The 22311-nt window shown below is 34.0% G+C and overlaps 1 protein-coding gene across 1 annotated transcript in view; it reads left to right on the forward strand.

Moving 5' to 3' along the window:
* Nucleotides 1-22311, forward strand: part of LOC118181715 (vesicular glutamate transporter 1-like) — a 266747-nt gene that overhangs the window by 185592 nt on the left and 58844 nt on the right. The window contains exon 6 of the mRNA XM_035350912.2: nucleotides 10180-10267. Within this exon, the coding sequence (XP_035206803.1) occupies nucleotides 10180-10267 (88 nt within the window). The remainder of the gene's footprint in view (nucleotides 1-10179; nucleotides 10268-22311) is intronic.

Raw genomic sequence — 22311 nt, forward strand, 5'->3', positions numbered from 1 at the left:
AATATTTTTAATAATTTAACGTAATCCATGACATTTAAAATTTTGAGGAATTTAGCAATACCAGATGAAATATTCAGTCGAATGCAATTGTTAATTGGCATAATCTATCACTGACAACGGGTACTTGAAAATTATCGAGGGAATAAGGATGAATAATTTTGCATGAATAATATGTACATGATTTGAAGATCCCTGGCTTTAGACTCATTGATATGTTGCTGCAACACTTTTGGTACTCCAAGATCCAATTAATCAATATTCGATTGAATGAAGTTTTGAATTAATTTACATAATAGTTGCTTTTTTCAGGTGCTTGGAAGTGGCTAAAATGTGAGAATACTGGTAGTTTTTTCCAAGTTCTATACCAGGCAATAGAACTGCTACCTGTAGTTTTTAATGATTTGCTTCGTGTTTGTTTTTAGTCAGTGACTGGACATTCTCTAGTTATGCATTCGTCAGGAATGGCCGAACCCATCGGTTATTTAACACATCACCGAACCTCTTTCCCAGGGTGCACGACTGAGGGCAACCGATATTATGTGCACAAAACGAGGAATAGATGATTGCATAAAATAACGTATTTTCGGAAATTCGACCCTGAGTCAAATGAAATTACCACCGTTTCCGTTAACTCTATAAAGAATCAGAACGAAATTTAAAATAAATATAGCCAGTTTCCTTTAAGACGCCCTTCACGAAAACAACCCTCTCCATTTTGCGTGTAATTCTTTTCGTATGCTTAATATTCATCAGGTTTAATGCACATTCAGAAATTTATGAAAACCTTTGTTATCGGTATCCCTGTATTAAATTTCGATTTAGTATGAATAATCAAATATGTTAACCTTTATTCTTTTAACTCTACTATATTTCAAAACAAAGTGCTATTAAAAATGTATCCAAAACACTTTAATGTAAGAAAAAGAAACTTAAATGGTGTCACTAAATTATGTATATAAATAAAAATCTTGCTTAAAGTATTTTTTATTAAGATGCCCATTTCATTCCAGGGGAAAAAAACGCTCTTTCTAAGCTTTCTCAAAAATCAGTGTAAGGAAAAAATACGTAATATTCACGCTAAAGAGGAAGTCCATTACTTCCACTTGTGTGACAGTATTAAAACTGTGAGCATCACAGACAGCGAGTCACCATGTTATCGCAAGTTTCCATAGCAACATAGATGATTGCATACTACAGCGTTCGGCTGTCATGTTTCCGGACGCGTTTTGCCTTGTACGGAGACGGACGGTGCAGATAGGAGCTAGCATTTTCGCCCCGGCGAATCAGAGACTATCTTACATATTTCACCATTAAGAGAAGAGAAAAGCATTTAGTGACAATACATTAGACTGGACGTAATGGGAAGAGTCCTTTTTTATCATTTTTCTTGTTTCCTTTCATTTTTACTATGAGAGGAAAATGAAAGGCGATTCTGGAAGAAAATTACTTCGAAATGACAAACCATTTTTCTTCACCACGGAACTGCGTCATCCTTAAAGAGAGATGTAAGAAATTTTAGAAAGAAACTTTTTGAGTTTAATATTTTCTGCGTTTTAGTTCACAAATATTCTAGGGATTCAAAATATAGTTTGATGTAGCAAATATAGGATAAAGAACAGGAAATCCGTAACTCCAGTCAAATGCCTATCGACTAAATTTACAGAATTCTTCTTGCATAAATGTAGCTATCAATACAAAAGATGCATAAGTTTTTAGCATTTAAGTGAAGTTCCCATTAATAAATTAAAAATATTTACTTATTTATATAGAATTCATAAATTAAGAAATTAAATTTGTAAAACTTTCTAAGGAATTACCTCGTTCTCTGTGCGCACTCTTAATATGTAAGTGGTAACAGGTCCAGCTGGCTCTGGAAGATCCATAGTTTGGATTTGAATTCTGTAAATGGCACAGTTTAAGTTTCCGCGTTTTCTACTTCGAGAAAACTAATAGTCTAGATAGTATCCCCCGAACTACTCATCACTATCTGGATCTTGTCTTTTCATCCTATCCAGTTGCCATTCAAGTTGGAGCGAACTTAAGAAGTTATAATATTCTCCTTGAGGACTCTCGAGATGAAAGTAGTTAGCACATACAGATACCTTTGAAATATTCATGGTTCAAGTCAAGGCTAAGGCTCTGTTGAATTTTCCGGTTTTCTGTTTAGTGAAATCTAATAATCTGTACAGATTTATTAACAAGCAGACAATTAAACAATAAACATCAAGAAATTTAATGTTATAGAATAGCTAATTTAATAGTCCTTAATCTGGATATTCTGGTCTGACAAATGTTTCCACTACAGGTTCTTTTAAATGCCTTTTTAAATAATCTTTATAAATACAATGAACTAATATATTTAATGAGCTACCGTCAGAAACTTAAAAACGTAAATTAAATTCTCCTTGTAATAAAAATTGAACTACAGATGTAGTTGAAATTGAAATACAAATGTAGCTGAAATACAAATGTAGCAAATATCTTAAAATAACTGTAAATTACTTGTTGGGAAAATCGCAAGCTACTTTTACCGTCTTCGATTAGAAACCTAAAAAAACTTAAAATAAGAAACTTAAATTAGAACTTCACTGAAGGCGCAAAAGAGTAATAGCAATTTTTCATCTAATTTACACATTTTCGAAATGGCAAAGCCTCTGAAATTTCAAACAGATTTTAATTTTGGATTTAAAACTATACCAGAGAATTTGAGTGAAAATAAATTTTCTTCTAACGGGAAGGAATCCAGCGTTACCCTTTGTGCATCGATTTTCATTTGTTATTATTACTAATGTAAAATAGCGAAATTTACCATTTATTGAAAAGAAATACTTTATTCATCCCATCGTATTAATAAAATATATTAATTCCTGAAACAAAACTACATATCAAAATGAGCAATGTTTTAACATTTTATTGAAACCTTCCGGTTATATTGTTGCGTGCTACGGAATCGCAGACATCTCTGTATATAACTTGGCCAGATTAACAAGAAGACTTTTAAGATAAATATTAGCTCTTGCAGCAAGATAAACAGCTACAAATATCTCAAAGGAAATATGAGAAACAAGATGAAATTCTCTTTGATACGTGAGCAATATTGCAAATCATCGAAGTCACTTACATAGCAAAGCTTAAGCAGTAATCATCAAGCACAAACTTAACGCAGTCACAAGACTCTGAAATGTATTACTGAATTTGACTGCGGCCCTCACATCCTTCTAATTATAGGCTTGCTCAAGACAGACGGTAAGCACTTCCAAAAATGTTGGCCTACGCTAGGAAGAGCGGAGCTCTAGCACACTAAGTAAGCAAACTCAATATTAATACTCAACCTGCGGAAAAGGTCCAGAACAGTCTGGCCTTCAGACCGGTAATCAGAGACGCAACACACAAGACAGAGAGATCGGAGAGTTGATATACTATTCTGAGAAATATTTTTTAATATTGCTTTACAAGTTCATCTGTTTGATTAACTAACGCCTCCTGTTCTGAACACGTGTCTATGTAGAAAACTGATGATTCAGTCTTCTTTGTTATAGAGCAGGGCTTCTTAAACTTTTTTCAGTCGCGACCCCTTTTTATCGCTGAGATTTTTTCGCGATCACAGGACCCTATAATATTTACGAAACTTTTGTAGGACCCCATAAGCATTACGCAAATCCGACACACGCATGAGTGAAACTGTCATTTTTTTTCACTTTTACTGTAATCTACTATTGCAGTTTGGGGTTATTAACTTTAATTTCTAATTTTAAGGCACAGAACAAAGTGAAAATTTTAAATAAATAATAGATGAAATGATAGCGTCACGTGCGAAGCAGGTAAAATGAACGTTTATATTATAAAAAGAAGGCGTCCAAACTTTTTTTTTTCCTGTATGGTCTTATCTTTGTCTATTTTCAGATACATTGTGTGAAAACATTTGGTAATTGTAAAACTATTATAAGTTAAAGAAATATCAAAACTGCTAAAATTTTTGCGACCCCCTGCTGTAGGATCCATGACCCCCATGGGACTCGCGACCCACAGTTTAAGAAACTCTCGTATAGACTATAGTTATAGAGTTTCTTATAGATTATACTGCATCGCGCACTATTAGACTATTAGAAATATTTTATTAGACTATTAGAACTATTAATAATATACTGCATCGCGACTATTAGAAATATTTTATGGAACAACTGAGTTCCCGCCTGCAATTCTGCAAGTTCTGAAATTCAATTTAAGCTTTTAGCCTGCGTCATGTATATATCGTTATGAATTTTGTACATGCGCAGATAATTTTGTCGAAACTATATGCGATTTTTTTTGGGGGGGAGGGGAGGATGTAATGTAACATCAAAATCTAAAAGGGCAATGCTTTGCCGGAAAAGAAAGTACACAGAAGAAAGTCTATTCATCATTGAGTCAATGGCTATCTTACTAAACTGACGAGTTATCGCCAAGCTGGCATGGTTCTGGAGACTATTTTTTGTTTCCGAATTCGGAGAGAAATCCCCCGAAGTCGCCAAACTTAGTTATGATTTGGCGACATTTTGGTCCGGCCCCTGTATAACTGTAATGGGTATTGTAACTGAATAACTATAATTTAATTATATATGCAACTGTAACCGTAACCGGCCCTCATATGTCTTTGAGTAGTTTCGAGAAGTATTAGAGATTTCTTGGCGGGCGGGTGAAAACTATATACTAATACCGGAGAGAGCATCTGCGTCAGTTGTTACTTCAGAGCTGAAGTGGGAGTATTGAGATATCCTAGAGATCTTTGCCTTTCAGATGCCTTTAGCATTGCGTTGTGTTTAATTCTTTTAACAGTTTTAAGTGTAATTATTGATTGTACTCTGCGAAACTGTGAAGAGTCATACGAGAATTTTTGTGAAAAGTTCCCAAACTGTGAAGTGTTCCTTTTGGGAAAATAAACTTTATTAAGCTATCACCAGTTCTGTTTTTATTCAATCTATTACAAACCCGTACATCGATGAAATATTTAACTACTTTTGTTGCAAATCGTAACCTTCACGTAACGCATGCTGCTTCAAACAGAAGTATGCCCACATGGAAAAAACATGTTTGATTTCTGTTGGTACTGTTAATGGTATTTTCTTTTTCTCAGTAGTTCACATGTCCTATTATGTTATATGTGCATATGTGTTACATACACACTAATAAAAGCAATTTTGTACTGAAATTATGACCTATGGATACTTTTATTTGTGTCATTCTACAAAATTGCTCCAATGAAGCATTAAGTGGCAATAACGTATATAATAAACTCTAATAATAATAAACTCTACGAAACATTATTCGGGGCATGGCTAGTAGATGAATTATTTTAATATAAAAAATAGATCAGAGTGAATTATCAATATCTTATATACATTCTATACTGTATCATGTAGCCTGAATATTCTTGCTTCTAATAATTAGGCGCATTAGCAATATTTGTTCTGTACAAATAGCTGCATTTTATTACTACTAGTCGAATTTCGGTAAATAGAACCGAAACGTTCAAGTGAGCATTAAACTGTATTGCAACTGTAACAATAAGCAACCATCCGTTAAAAGAATTACGACAATTTTATTCGTCGATCAATAAGCGATGACGCATTTTCTCGTCCATTCCCTTTCTCCAGTGAAATAGATCTCGCTTTGGGTATGTCACAAAAGAGCTTAGAGATTTCTCTTCCTCTTGGAATACAGCACTTTGCGTCCTGCTTCCGGTTTCAGACGGGATTGGGATTGTTTCCCACTTCCTTTCTTATTTCGCACTCCATATGACGCATCCTAGGAAATTCCCTTCTCCTGTTCCCATTTAAGTTTATTGGTGGAGGCCAAACATCGTATTTTATCACGAATGGGAATTTTTTCTGAGTAATCTAAGCATGTTATCATGAAAATTATCATTGGCACTCGTATCATATAAAGATCTTACTATTCTGAAACGTTCATAATTTTATTACCTTATAATATAATTTGAATGCCTCTTAGATGCGGTCATTAACCGCAGATATAAATTTTAAACGTATTGTTAAAAAGGAATATAATTTATATAAATAACATACGTGTTTTATGCACATTTGACAAATGATTTGAAAAAATATATCATTAAATTTAATGTTATATTATAAAAATTTCACGTGGATTGCTAAATATTAGAAGCAGCGTAATTTTCCTGAATCCGTAGATAAAAACTTCAGCATTTATCACCGGAAATCGCGGGACAACGAACGCTATACATAAGACGGTATAAATTTAAATACAGAAATATATAATTTAACAACACATTGCGAACATTATTAACAGTAAATAAAGTGTTAAAAAATATTGTGCTTTAGGAGTTTTTCTCTTTCTCTCTCTTATATACCTTGCACTAAACACATTGGAACGGTTCTATATCTCCCATACTGCTGGACTGACTGATGAAATTTAACTTGCGTTTTTCATGTCTCGAAAGCGCGACTTGGGCTGTATATTAGATTAAACACTGGATTTCTCCTCAAAGATATTCGTACAATATCACAATATCTAGCTGTATTTTAAACTACTAAAACGCAGTAGTTGTATTTTTAACTACTAAAACGTTAAAGAGATGAACGCAATCCAAAGCGCAGAGAAAGCTAATTCGATCTCACCGCGAATTCGCTACTGTTAGCAACAACAATTAAGTAAACAACTGAACTGAGATATTTCTCTACGGCTATTTAAAGCTTTTTAATTGGTCATGAAAAAGTTCTGGTAATTTCTGCTTCTCGAGATTTCTGGAAAGCAAAATTGCGGTTACAGCTAACACAGTAGTCAATTAAATTTATTCAATTTAAATATAAATTACGAGATATCTATTTATTAAATGTTAAAGGCTCGTGCTCTTGTATTTTTACTTTTCCGCCGTAGCTTTCTCTTAAAATACGTTTCGTGCTGCATCGCACGGGGATATAAAACAATTTTAATTATAATTCTACTAAAAATAAATAACTAAATACAAAATCTGTAACAATATGTATTAACGAGGTAAAAAAGGAATCAAATGACAAACTTTCCAGAGCTTAAATATTGCGGTAACAAACATCACAGGAGAAATACATAAGCGACAAAATTTCACAATTTCAAAACATCATGATAAAAACATACTACAAAACATACTGTACAAACGTACTACGCAAATAAATAAAACAAAATAAGTTAAAAATATTTGAATAAAGCAACTATAAAACATCATGTGACAAAAATGTAGCACATATATGCATTCCATGTGTCTTATAAGACAAGAGTCCTATGAAATATTTTTGTGATGACAGAAATGGCCTAAAAATTTTAACTGGGAAAAAAATATAAGAGATAGTTTTCTTCGCTTAAACTACTAATCGATATCTTTTATATTTTTAAACTTTTGTGTAAGATTTGTAAGTTATCCCTTAAAGATAGCAAAAGAACAGCTGAAATGAACTAAAAACTAAATTAAATAGGAACAAGAATTGGCGTAATATAAGTAAACGTGCACCACTCCAGCTACCGAAGGTCAAAAAGAACTTCCTTCTTCAGTTGTGATTTCCCCTTCTCAAAAAAGAAGGTTTTATTTGACTATAGTGCTGCATATTTACTTATGTAATTCAAATTCTTACTATTAATTTTTCTCATTATAATTCGTATGGTTTGTATTTGGGCATTTAGCATCTTCTTTTTTTCTTCTGTTAAGTAATAGATTATCAAGCGTTTTCTCCTTTGCGAAAATGTAAAACCGGGCTTGCTAACAAATTTTGCCTCAGTTACCATTATGTAGAAAGAAACTGTTAATACTCTTTTCCGCATATCCCAAAGAGTTCAATATTGTTTTTTCTTAGGACCATAGATTGAAATGTCCTGCCAGGTAGGCTTCCTTATTTGCAGATTCCATCAAGTCAGTTACTGTTGTAATGTCATCGTCTTCCAACTGGTATTTCCTGACGTCTTCGTCACTCCATGGGTTTGGGTGAGTTGATGTTTGAAGTTTTAATTTGACCGGATTAACCAGCTAGAATTTTTCTTCGCCCCTGATATGTGGTAGATTATCGGCAGCTTTCTGGGCAGGGTGTCGGCGTTTCCGTACGATGATCCTTTCCTATGATGGAGAGGTATGTCGTATTCCTGGAGTCTCTGTACCCATCTGGCTATTTGGCCTTCAGGATATTTAATAGCCATTTCAACAGTGTATGATCTGCATGTAGTAGGAATTTTCTGCTGGAGATGTAATTGTGGAAATATTCTACGGCTTTAACTATGGCAAGCAACATTTTCCTTGTGACACAGCAATTCCCTGCGGGTTAGGCATACACTTGCTCCAGTACACCACGACACGTTCTTGAACATTTGTTTTTGGGGATAAATTATACTCGCATTGCTCCCATCCGTGTCGGGAATAATAGGAGCTGATAATACGTAACGATTATCGTAGATGCTAAAGGCTATTTCAGTTTGTTAAATGCATCCTCCTTGCATTCTTTCGTCCACAAAAATTGTGTTCCCTATCTGTCAGTTTGTGAAGAGGACTCGCGATGAGGGAAAACTCCTACGGGGGGGGGGACATTACTCCATTGTCACTTATTAGTAACCAAGATATAGGTTTGAATGCGTTAAATGTTAAGAATTTAGGTAGATTTTAATCGAAACATTTTTATTTATATTTGTAGAAATGCTACCTACTTTCAAAAGTTTACACTGTGAATAATTTCTATCTATTAATATTAAAATTAAATTAAATACTTCTTTATCTATTTGAAAAACAAAAATTAATTTGTTCTGCGAAGATTATAAAAAAATTTGCTGTGGTTTTCACATATATGCAAAAAAGAGAAGAAAAATCCCAAAATGCCAAATAACGCCACTCAAATTCCAAATTTACGTTAGTGGGAAAGACACAAAATTTTGACCAGTTGAACTTCTATTTCTTTCTGCTGAGCTTAGCTAAGTTAAGATACTTTTAAAGTTTTATCAAAAAATGTAAACAAACAAAAATAAGATTGTTTAGTAAAAGCAAAGTATAAATCAAGATGCATCAAGAGAAATCTGAGAAGGATGAAGATATCTTGAAACAAATAGCACGTTCCTTTTTTCCAATGGTTAACTAAAATGGAGAAGGAATAAAGTACATTATTTATGGAGATATAAGCATCCCATAAAAACTGTGCTTAATGGCGTATTCATAAGGTGAGAAAAATTGAAATGCCGTTGGAATAATTGCAATATACCTCTTCATTCAGGCGGTGTTCGACTTTAAATTCCAAAGATTTCACTTCTACGTATGCGAATAAAGGATATAATTGCGAGCCTTAAGTGTCTAGTGTGATGTATCTTACAGTAAATGTCCAATCTGCTGATCAATGAAGTCTACGGGTGCAACATCACATATTGGATTATAGGCTGCTTGACACATTTAAAGATGAAATGTCTGAATGTTGTCTAAGGCTAACTGAATGTATGCAGTGAGTTACGCTGTAATATTTAAGGACTCTTAGAACATAGATAGATTCTTATAGCCGTATAAGATAATCTCGAAGGCTTTCAAGGCTAACGATTTACAGACACAAAGAACATCACCGAGAATAAGTTATGGACGTCTCGTCGTCCAAATTGCCGTGAATGAATTATACCGAGAATAACTCATGTGTGTCTTCTCGTCCGGACTGCCAGAAGTGACGGTACGGGATTTTGTAATCGACTAACTTCTAAACGAAGCAGTGTACTTATTTTTCTGAACTCCACATTTCTCATATTTTTGTCTGAAATGCCCTGTAAATCTTTGCTATTTTATTGAGAATTTTAAAACATATATCTCTGATGATTACAAAAGGTAAATAATGTAGTTTTTCTAATCTGTACTCTGCTTTAGATGTTATCCTTTCTTTGATATAAAGTAATATTATTTTAGGATCCTAATGGCCATAGTGCATGGTAGTTTCTGTATGCATATTAAAAAATGGATCGTCCGATACATAGCTATCAGTGGATAAAAATATTGTTATTTATGCAGCAAACCTGTAATTATAACGGAGCATTTAAATTATCTTCTTTATAATCAATCTAAGTAGTAAGATGAAAAAAAATAAAACTTTATTCAAATTTGTTATTTTTTATGTTGTTGGCTGTATCAAAATTTATTGTTGATCTCCTCAAACATTTTAAATGAAATGTTTTCATTTTTTGTAGGGTGTGACGTACCCTGCTTGCCACGGGATTTGGCGTCACTGGGCCCCACCGATGGAACGGAGTCGCTTGGCTACCTTAGCTTTCTGCGGTATTTATATTTTCCATTTATCTCTTCTTGCTCGAAATAGTAAATTCTCACAGCAGTTCAGATAAATTAAGCAATAACCTTCATGTATGATAAATAATAAACATGACAATGAAATAGTGCAGATTCCGTTTCACTTCACTATAATAAAGTAAGCAAGTAAATGTATGATAATTATTTATGGTTTTCCCAATGCTTTTAAAAGTTACATTGACCTTTAGAAACGTCTTCATCTTACGAATATAGCCATAGGAGATGCCCTAGGTGATAGGGAACAACTCGCCATGTCGCTAAATTATGTCAAAAGATATAACAGTTTTGAAAAATTCTGATATAAAAACTATACCTGTTTTTTAATCAGATAATCAGAACCAGTTTTTAAATCAGAGAAAGTATTTCAGTTTTGGCACAATTCCAATTGATTAGGAAGGCTTTCGCGCAAAATTCTCTCACTAGCTTTGTTCTTAGTTTAAAAAACTGAAATGAGAACTAAGAGCAACAAGGCATAAATCCTGTGCACTCAGAATTATCACAACTTGAAAACAAGGGGAGGTATCTTTTCTTTTTTTAGTCTAAAAGGGTTGTTAGTCTTGAAACACAATTTTGCATTGTTTCCCTTTAACGCATTCTTTCACTTTTCATTTGAGTCTGTTTCTATTCTGAAAACATAAGATGTTATTCTTTCATATTTAATCTGTCAGTGATTAATTAAAAAACTAAATTATTCAAGATCAATAGATCTAGTTTTAATCTTTTAACCTTTTTATCTGATCGATTTAAATAAAAATGCATTTTATTCATGATATAGCTAATTAAAACATCAAATATTTTTATAGAATTACATTAAATATTTTTTTACTTTTTAAATAGACAGAAAATATATAACTTCCCCATGTTAGTCTGAAGACATAGTCAGCTTATATCCTACAATACTATCTCTATCGATAATCTCTGCTGATAAACCAGATTAAATTTTAAAAGCACCCTTTTGAGCTATTTATACTCTTTCAGATTTTTAGTCCAAAGGGCCAAATTGCCCAGAAAGACTATAATTTCGTTTTCGCATTTTTTGTTGATTCACTACAAGCGTTGTTTCACTTTTCAAATTGTTGCTACAAAATATTATCTCCCTGTATTATATTTAAAGAAATTAAATAATGAAGGATCCGCATAAATGTATGTGTGTTTCTCGCATTGTGATAAAACAACGGTACCTAGAGCCATCCAATTTTGAATGACGTAATCCTACTGCGAATATAGGCATCTGGAAGCCCAAATTTGAAATTTGTAATTTGTTTTATTATTGACTTCATATTGTGTAAAACTTTCAGGAATTTTCGATCAACAAACTCAAGGATTTCAAAGCTAGCAATGGCAACGTTGGACAGAAAAAAAAAACATTTTTATCTCCAGCGCACGAGACTGTGCATGTGAAATTCTAACGATATGTTCATTTTAAAATTATTTTAGGATATTGCTCTTGAACTGAATTTTATATTTTAAGTTCGAAGAATATGATATTTAATAAATAAAGGTAACACACCAAATGTTAAAAAAAAAACGCTCCTTTGGACGTAATTTAAAATCTGAAACCTTTTTTTCTAAGTTTATAAAGATTAGAATTGTAGAAAATATAATTACCTTAGTAATTTTAGGAACCTCACACCTCTCTTTTCCTTCTCGTAAGTTTGGAAATTTAGTTTGGTAATTTGCCAGTTAAAACAATATCATATTTTGCATAATGTTAATTACTTTTTTTGGACTAAATTTTCATTCGACTTAAATTGTACAATAAATCATAACAAACATAAAAAGCGTTGCTTTTTTGGTTAAGCAATTATTATTTATCGGTAATTTTATTTTATAATCAAATTTTTTGAGCATTTTTCTTTCTCTTCTTTACCTTCTCTTGGCCAATTTTTTTAAGTAAATATAATTTCTTGAAACTTCCAGAATTCCTTTATGCATCCTTTCTTCTCATCACATATTTTTAAAATATTCACTAATATTTTCTGTGTTTGTTTGTTTATTTATATACTAGTGGCAGTACCCAATGCCAGTTAAGTTAGATTGGGAGTAATACATCTAGCAACAGAAAGAACGATACTGCCGTAAGGGTTCTCTAATAACGATGCAAAAAATACGATTCATAGTCATACATTTTTCAGTCTGATGCGCTATGGAACCCACATAAAAAATCTCGATAGAAAAATAAGCTAATTCTCTCTCATTATATCAGCAACAATGGCACGCAGTTTTTAACGATTTTCGTCTTTCTAATCAAACGGTCATAAAAGCTCAAGTTCCATCCAATATTTCACCCATATTCAAGTTTAGTCGATTACATGTGGCAAAACATTTATCATAATTGATCAGAAATTAATAGCGTGAACTAACAAACAAACAGATATTCTTCTTTATATGTATAGATTTTGTAAAACTTAGAAATCTTTGATTAACAAACTCTACGATTTGAAAGCGAGCAGTAGCAACACATTTCGAAAAAAAGTATTTTTATCTCCAACTCGCGAGACTGTTGCCACTCAGAAAATGAGGACGAAAGTTAGCGCTTTCGGAGATTTTAATTAATATCGCGGCTTATTAAAGTCGTACGAAGATGGGAACAGTCGAAATAGCTTCCCACGAATTTTTGGAATCGGGAATAATGTATTTAATGTTTGGCAATGCTAATTTTATTTCACTGTAAAACTTAAATATTTTTTATTAACAAACTCTAGGGTAGGAAGTTTAATTTTTATTCTTGAGAATACTGAGTTGAAAGTATTTTTAAAGAATTTAAATGAATAACTAAAGGCAATCCTTCTTTGTTTTTTCGCGTTATGAACGCCGAAAGTGATAGAGGCTCGCTCACAATCTCTGAGCTCGCCAGCGCTGCTTATGTAAACCCAAATGCCCGCCAACAGGCAATGCCTTAAGCTATAACGGATAGTTCTCAAGCATCTAAACCTCTTATCGTTAATACCTGCACTAAGATGGATACCTCCGCTGCTCATCCAAAGCTCACTGAAAATAAACTTCTTCATAATTCTCTTCAAATCTAAACTCTCAAAAATCGATACCGAAACTCAACTGGAACATATCGTTAGAAACGACAGAACCAGGATAACTCTGACAAAAACCGGACGCTACCTCAGCTTCACAACGAGTGTCAGAAAAATCTTACTTTCCTTAAATCTGCTCAGTACGAGATTAGGAGTTAGTGTTTTCTCTCTTCCTGCCACCGAAGCAGAATTTATGATCAAAATTTCTAAACTTACTGACGCAAAAAAAACTGAAAAATCGCAAGCAAATACCCCTATATTTTTACCTAGCCCAGCTAATATTAACAGCAAACCCGAAAGTAAAAAACGCTTCAGATCAGTTGATTCCGAAGGATTCATATTACCCCCCAAAAATTTAGTTGCTAAGACAGCACCAACTTCAACACCTAGTCAAAATGTACCTTCAGCTTCTGCAAATCAATTTCATAACTTAGAAAATGACCCTTAATGCAACGCGAATTCTTTCCCGCAGCCGCCCGTTAACCAGCAGCCTAAAATTCAGGTACCGCCCCCAGTTTTCGTTAAACTCCGCCCTTATTGGTTCTTTTTGCTTGAAAATTTAAGACGTCAAGCCCCCAGCATCCAATCTAGGCAAGACATTGACTTTCTTAAACTCACAACTAATTCTTAAAATGACTATCGTAATTTAGTACGCTTTTTAGTTGAAAATCAAATAAAGTTTAAATCACATACTCTAAAATCGGAAATACCCCTTAAAGTTAGTTATACGAGAGCTTCCCTCGAATACACCCATCAATGTCGTCTAGGCTGCCGTCGATGTACTCGGATTTAAAGTTCACAAGATCTCTGAACTCAAAAGATGGAAGACGAAAATGCCAATGCCACTCTTCTACCTCCAGATCCATAACAGTTTGAAAGCTGACGAGATTTACCACGTCACAGAACTCCTGGGAACCGAAGTCAAGATCAAGTGTTTTTGTGGGAGAAAAGGTCCCTCACAGTGTTGGCGCTGCCAGGGGTTCTTTCACCAATATTTTAACGAGTATGCAACAGCTGAACCCCCCCCCAGTTTTCCAAATTTTTCGGTCCCTCAAGTACCCTATACTACCTAAAGTTGCACCGAAATCCTTTTGGCAATAATTCAAGTTTATAACCAGCCTGGCATTGACCAGAGTAAATTACTTTTAGCATTCAAATATGCTTTGCCTCAGCTACGAGTGTCTGCCTCTGGTGCTGATACTGAGACACTATTTTTGAGAGCTATGTAGCTCTCCATTTTTCAGATTCTCCCTCATATTACAATTCAATATTTTGAAAAGTTAAAAGTACTTAAAATTATCTATCTGGAATGCCAATGGCATTTTGTGTAAATATCACGAATTTCGTGATTGTGTCGAAGAGAAGGGCCTTTGACATTATCATTGTCCAAGAGACCAGACTCCATCCAGAGAGAGTTCCCAAGCTTGCAAATTACGTTACTTATAAAAATGACAAACAAACACCGTATCTCCTTGCTATTTATCATGGTGGTACATATGGCTTTATTAAAAATCATATTCCCCATCGCAGAATAGACACCCTGAGTCTGAGCAAACTCGAGGTAACGATTATCGAAATTTTTATTCAAAATTCACTTTCCTTAGTTTTGATCTCTGCCTATCTTCCACCTTTATCCAAATAAGAGACAAATTTATGGGAGGGCTTTAAAAACTGCTCAATTTATCAACCAATATCATTACTGCTGGTGATTTAAATTGTTAACACCAGGCTTGGCGTTATAAAAATTCCAACGCCGCTGGTCTTGACCTTCTAAAAAAATCGGCTCAGTGAGCCCAATTTATAACTAGACCGCCGGATTTCCCCACACGATATGATGTACGGGGAGCTCCTTCTTACATTGAGGCCCACCAGCGGCCGAGCGGTAAAGTCCTGAACACTGGTAGTTCGGTCCGAGGTTCGAATCCCGCGAACGGGCTGGCTGCATGGGTGTTTTCGTGTTTTTCCCCATGTGTAACGTGTATACGAGCCAGTTTCCCTTAGAACGTCCTTCACAAAGGCATCCCTCCTCTTAGGCAGATAGCCCTCGAGGCTTTGCCACACACACACCTTCTTACATTAATTTGGCTTTTTTTTTTTTTTTTTTTTTTTCGAAATATATCTTTTGAATATCACGTGAATGTGGAAAGTTGTCTATCCTCAGATCACAAGCCCTTACTCATCGACCTTAACTGTAGTCCTTTTAATCAAAATTCTCCGACACTCATCTCTACGAATTGGAACAATTTTCGATTTAAACTTAATATTAAACGTTTACCCTCCCTCGAAATTAAATCCAATGATGATATTGATAAAGCAGTTGATCAGTTAACTTCTACCTTAACAGATCCTTTTAAAGAAGTATCAAAACCTAACCTTCTCCCCAATTTTAATAAACTTCCAGCTGAAATCAAACTCAAAATTCAAGAAAAGAATAAAGTAAGAAGTTTTTCGCAGAGAATTAGAAGTTCGGACTTAAAACTACAACTTCCTACTCCAAAACGAGATCAAGGCATCATGTGACCAGTTCAACAAATCACGATACTCTAATCACATTCAGTCCCTAACGATCACAGAAAACAGTCTTTGGCATCCATCTGCCAGACTTCGCAAACGCAAATTACACATTCCGTCCTTAGCTGAGGACGGAGTGATGGCTCATACAGACACAAAGAAAGCTGAACTAATTGCTTACAGTCTCCAAAGACCATTTACGTCACATAATTAAGGGGTTTTTGTTAATACCTCAAATTCCTTCCAACTACATATTAAAAGATTTTTAAACTCTCCATGTCAGAGAGATATACAATATGCAACCATGCACGAAGTTAGCCAATATATCGCTAAATTAAATTTCAAGGAAACGCCCGTATTTGACTCAATTTCTAATCGCATGATTAAATATCTGGCCGCCAGTAATCTATTTTTTTTTTTAGTAATACTCATAAATTATATGTTACTGCATTAGTATTTTCCTCAAAGCTGGAAGAGAGCACTGATTAAGCCTATTCAAAAACCTGGCCAGTGCTATTCAAATTCTCAGAATTATAGACCCATCCTCATTACCAAAGACATACGAATTTGTGCCACGCCTGAATTAAACGCCTGAATGATTTTCTCCGGAGCCCAAAAGTCCTTATTGACGAGCAATTTGGTTTCCGAGCAAAACAAACACTGCACAACGCACCAGCGTCTGAGGATAGTGGTGTTTGTTCACGAAGGCTTTCGTAGCAAAATGCTTATTTGCGCCCTTTTTCTTGACATAGCCAAAGTATTTGATAGGACTTGGCATAGCCAGAGCATTTGATAGGACTTGGCATACGGGTATTATTATTAAGTTCATGCGACTTAGTATTCCGGCTCAATTTATTTACATAACTAACTCGTATCTCACTAAACATTCTACACCTGACACCTGAATAGATGTTTTATATCAATGTCAGAGTAGAACAATGCTAAACTAGGGTACCTGTACAAAATCTGAAGAATTAAAACATCTTCAAGTACTGAAAACAGAAAAAACAGTTTGTCAATAGAATTTTCTGCCCGCTTTGATTTCAGACATATGGACTATAACTTTTTTAATTATATCTGATGAATTTATATCATTAAGCATGTTGTTTACATCTTTTATAATTTTCATGAATTCGAAACAGAAAAGTCATTATCTGTGCTTTTTTTATTATGGAATCTTGGTTTAGGATTTACCTAGTAGGATTTACATTTAATTCCTTGGGCTGTGAGATTTTATCAGTTTTATCCTCGTGTGGTCTTGAAAAAAAAACCTCATTTGTAATATTTTTGGTCTGGTTAACTGGGATTTTTGTTGGATTAGATGCAATGATTCTTTTCAAAGTTTTCTTATTAACTATATTTGTTAGCATAAATTTAGGTATTTTGCATAATGAAACTCGAAAGGCATACGAAACGAACGTGCGCCAAGATATATATTGGCGAGAGAAAGTAAAGTTCGTGTTCAATGCAGTATATTTGACTTTCACCTTAGGTACAGTGTCAAAGTATGTTCCTGTTTCTGATTTTTCTTATTGCCCAAATAGGTAAGCCTGATGATATTTAGGACTGATGATGATTCTATGTAAGTTATCTCCTTTTCTATAATTCAGTGTTTTAATGTCTGGGAAAATTATTACTTTTTGTTATGCTTAAGTTAAGCAAAATTATCCTATTTTATTAAATAAATATTTCGTAGTTAATTTTTTGACTTATGATTCTTTAATGAAAACTGCGCGTGAGGAAACTTACTCATTACGCCTTCAGTTTTAATGCTTAAACCAACAATATTCCCTTAGTTATAAGAAATTTAGTAAATCTTCTATAATTAACTGTATGGAGCTTTGGGAGTTAGAGCACTTGATGCAATCTATTTTTTGGCCTCATAGCCCACTCTTTGAGGTTCACCACAGCACTTCACACATCGAGGTTTAAGTCTGCTAACTTCAGATAAATGACTGAAGTTTTGGCAGTTACAACTCAACACCTTCTTTGACCTCATAACTTTTTCTGATAATTTCAAAATGTAGTAGATTTGTTAGATCATAAATTTTATCAATGCCAGGGTTTTAGTATTTTGGATATGGTAATCTTAAATATCTGGTTAACTTCTTTGACGTTAAAACTTTTTTCGGTCAAGACCTGCTGAATATCATCAACAGGAAAATCTATGGGTAACATTTTATGACAATTTTTACAGGCTTTCCATTTTATTGTGTATAACATAATGCTCTACATATTCATTTGATAAAAAATCAGAAATGCAACCATGTGCCCCTCATCTTTGGGAAATATTTTCATAAATTCACCATTTATTCTCAATAAAAATTCAACTTTGATCTTATTTAAATTTTTTACAAATTCGATAAATTTATGCTAGACTTGACCATGAAGAGTTTAACTCTCGGCCTATTTCTTCCTCAGCCTTCAAATCCTGGTTTATTGGGCATCTAAATTTATATCATCTCTGTTAACATGCGTACTGAATCTATTTTCTACGGATAATTCAACATTACTCTTCACCAGTTTCGCAAGCCTTTTCTGCTTCCTTCGCGATTTGAAGCCGTCGGACGTTTTCCTTAATCCCACGTTTATTTTGTTTTTTATGTTTACTATAACAGGGGTCCTTAATATTAACATTATTGACTGCATCTAGAAAACGGTTATTATTACAAGGGTGTAGTTTAGCTTCATTTGTACCCTTAGCAGCGACATTATCATAGCTAATGCAATGATTCCCGTTATTAGCATCAATATTTATATTTTTATCATTCTTATTGCCAGTAGTGTTAGCCTAAGAAAGAGTATTGTTTACCTCTTAATATATTGAGCACTCCATCCAAGGTCTTGAATTTGAGTTCAAAAGCCGTTTGGTGTTAATGAAGTTTATTATCTCATTGGTAATTGGGTAACCTCGTAGGTGGTATTTTTTCCTTCTTCGAGTTGGGAAAATTTATTCTCTTGCATAGCACACAATAGTACATGCCAGCTGTTTCCTCATTTTTGGTTTTATATAGCATTTTTGACACTTTATCCGGAACTCTAATAATATCTGATATAAAATATTTTTAACTTCCGTTCGCCAATTTGTTGCCATTTAGCGAAATGTGAGATATTTAATTTTTTTTAATTTAATCTGCTTATTACTGATTAACAAACTAAGCGATTTAAAAATAATAAGGGTAGTTATATACCTCTTATTAATTACCAACTGCACTTGTGACATTGTCCTAGCTAGTTATTTGAAAAGTAAAACAAAAAAGATTCGACATAAAGGTGAGATTTGACAACAATAACCCTTCTAAATTAAAAAAAAAAATAATGGCAACATTTAACATTGTGTCGAATACTAAAGGTATTCTGTTTTTAAAATTTTTGTGATTTTGTTTGCGTTATGCCTCATGTGAAGAAAGTGATGTATAATAATAAAAATAAAAAGCCGAAAAAGAGTGCTTGCACGAGTGATTCTAAGAGCAGATTGTTAAGCTGCTAGCTGAATGAACCCTCTAGTGGTACGTTAAAATCTTTATCCTGTCAGGTTTTCTTTCTCTCTACCTCTTTGTTGTGACTTTAGATGAAATTTAGAGTTTTGTCTTATGATTCTTAGACAAGCGTCTTATCTTATGATTCTTAGACAAATTATATGTATTTCTAGGCATACCTGCAATCAATTTCATTTTTTAATCAAAATTTCCAAAGATATGCGTGAATTTATACATTGGTACATTCTAAAATTTGACATATTTGCTTTAAAAGATAATAACGTCTAATGTGCTTCACGCACTTTGTTAAAATTATTTGAAAGAATGAGCGATGCAATTTTCCCCCAAGCACAATGAAAAAAGGGAAAGGAAGCTAGGTTGATATAATATTATGAATATTGCCAAGTGAATTATTCATGGCGGAAATTATGAAAAGTGCACCAAGATTAAATTTCTCGCTATGTTTCTCACCGAATTTTATAAAATTTAAAATGTGGGCATAATTTGAGTCTCTTGGAATCAAAATATGTAAAAACGGTCTATGTGCCATTTTAGATGAAATTCGGTTTATGTCAAAATACCTATGTTAGCAAGATGCTATATAAAAATCTATATGTATCCTATGTCGTACTTTCGAGGCCCACCAGCGGCCGAGCGGTAAAAGTCGCTGAACACTGGTAGTTCGGTCCGAGGTTCGAATCCCGCGAACGGGCTGGCTGCATGGGCGTTTTCGTGGTTTTCCCCATGTGTAACGTGTATACGAGCCAGTTTCCCTTAGAAAGTCCTCCCCGAAGGCACTCCTTCCCTTAGGCAGATAGCCCTAGTGTGCTTTGCCATAATTAACTACACCGTACTTTCGAGACGTGAAAAATGCAAATTAAAATTTTTCAATCGGCCCAGCAGAATAAGATTTTTTTTTTTCAGAGTATACGTATTTTGAATCAAAGGTCATTAGCTAAATTTATTGTAATTGAGAATTTTCAGAGACACAGTCATGAATGAATATTAACCAGATAAGAAAAACGTTTTTTTAATCAAAGAGCTGTTACAACAATAAACAATTTGAATGCTTTTAAAATAATTATGTATTCTTTAGAAAACTATAAAATATTAGGCATCAAATAAAATGCAGATATCCTTCTATCTAAATGATGCTCAAAAATTAATGTCACTTTTTAATATTTAATGGAATTGTTATGGAAAATTCTTATGTATTTTTTGTTGTGTATAATTATTTCGTATTATTTTACTGTGCATAATGTATTCTTAGTTATTATAATATTTTACTGAATGTATAATATTTAATATTGTTAAACTTTACGGCAAAGCTTCTTTAAGTTTGGCAGAATTGTATTACAATTAAAAGGGCGCGGGTGTATTTCCGTTTCTCACGATTCGGCTTCCTTGGAGGTTAGAGGTCACTGTCCAGCTGCATTTTCCCCTTTTTTCGCGGGGGTTGAAAACACGTGTTTTTCTCGTTCAGAGGCGAATAGTTCTAAGGGGCAGCGAATTTTTTTGACAGAGTTATAGGTTGGAAACATTCTCTTGTTGCGTGGGAAAGAAAGGGTCTGTCGTCTTGTTGAAAGTTCTGAATTTCTGAGAATTTCAGTGGCGATTTATGACCTTTCTTCTAGTTGGCGAAAGGGAGTCCATTTTCCTTAAGATTGGCTAAATTTTTTAATTTTAGTTTTGTTTGAACCAATAGTAATTTTGAGGCGTTTCTTGGTGTGTGTAAACCGAGTTTTCTTAAGCCGTTGCACGGAAGGCAGGAAGGAATCTTTTTTGGACTTGGAAAAAAAAAGCGATTTTTAGAGAAGACTTTTAAGAGGTTTTTTGGAGCCTTAGGGGTTGGCTTCTTTGACGGCAGTGAGGAGCGGAGGAAAAACGCGGCGGTTCTTCGGTGGTCGACCGCGGTATACAGTTAAGTTTTTATCTCCGAGAATTCTGGGTACGGAGGGTCCGAGACAGTGTGGGTGCTCGACATGTTTGACGGCGGCGATTCTTGCGGCCTATTATTTTCAATTTCGTCGCTGAGATTTCTTTTCCCATTTGTGGAACAGTCTGAACTGCTCGTTCGTGCTGGAGTATCTATTTTGCTTTCGAAAAGATGGAAGTATGGAAAGTAGTCATCGCCTGAGGTCTGCTTTGGTCTTTTGTCTCCAGTTTCGACCCCCTTCTCTTATCTTCAGTGGAACTTCGAAAACGGGAAGTTGATTGAGTGAAAGTGCTGCTTAACGGAGGAATTTGAAAACTTTAAACTGGAACTATGAAGGCTCCGGTTCCGGAAAACAACGATGAAGATTTGGCAGTTATTGTTTCGGGATTTGTAATTTAGATCGGGACAGCTCCCTGAGTCTCTCAAAGGTGGTACGCCGATTTCGTGAGTGACTTTTTTATTTTCATTGGTGTTTTATTTTGATACATAATCCTTTTAAATTTGGAAATGTTTAATACTAAAGCAAAAGTTGACATGTTAAGTAGATAAAAATTGAATATTTTTACCAAATTTCTAGCTGAGATAGTAATTTTTTATTTAATGTTTAATAGTCAGAAGTCAATTGAACTAATTGGAGGAAGTGAATCTTTGTTTTAATGTTTAAGTGCTATGTTCAATATGATTGATTCTAAATTAGTCTTTTTAAATAAATTTAATCTTCTTGGTTTCCTGCTTAAAATGATTAAGAACTGTGACGTGTTTCGCTATGATTTTTGTATTAATGGATTAATGTTAAATATGAGATTGATTTGAAAAAAAAAAAAAAACTATGAATAACTTTAAAAGATTTTGTAGGGGTAGTCTGGCCAGCTATCTTAAGTTATAATGTGTGGGAATTTTCAATAAATGTGTTTATGTGTTTATTATCTTTAATATTGTATGTTTTTTTGTGCGTGTATTGTGGTCTACTGTAGGTCACCCATGTGATCCTAACGGAAACATGGTTTTTCAACCGAACCTGGGTAATTACCTAATTATATTGCGGTAGTAGAAAAAAAA

This window comes from Stegodyphus dumicola, chromosome 2 (genome assembly GCF_044657685.1).
Source record: "Stegodyphus dumicola isolate Sdum_Otavi_A_Nest chromosome 2, ASM4465768v1".
In the NCBI taxonomy this organism is placed as follows: domain Eukaryota; kingdom Metazoa; phylum Arthropoda; class Arachnida; order Araneae; family Eresidae; genus Stegodyphus; species Stegodyphus dumicola.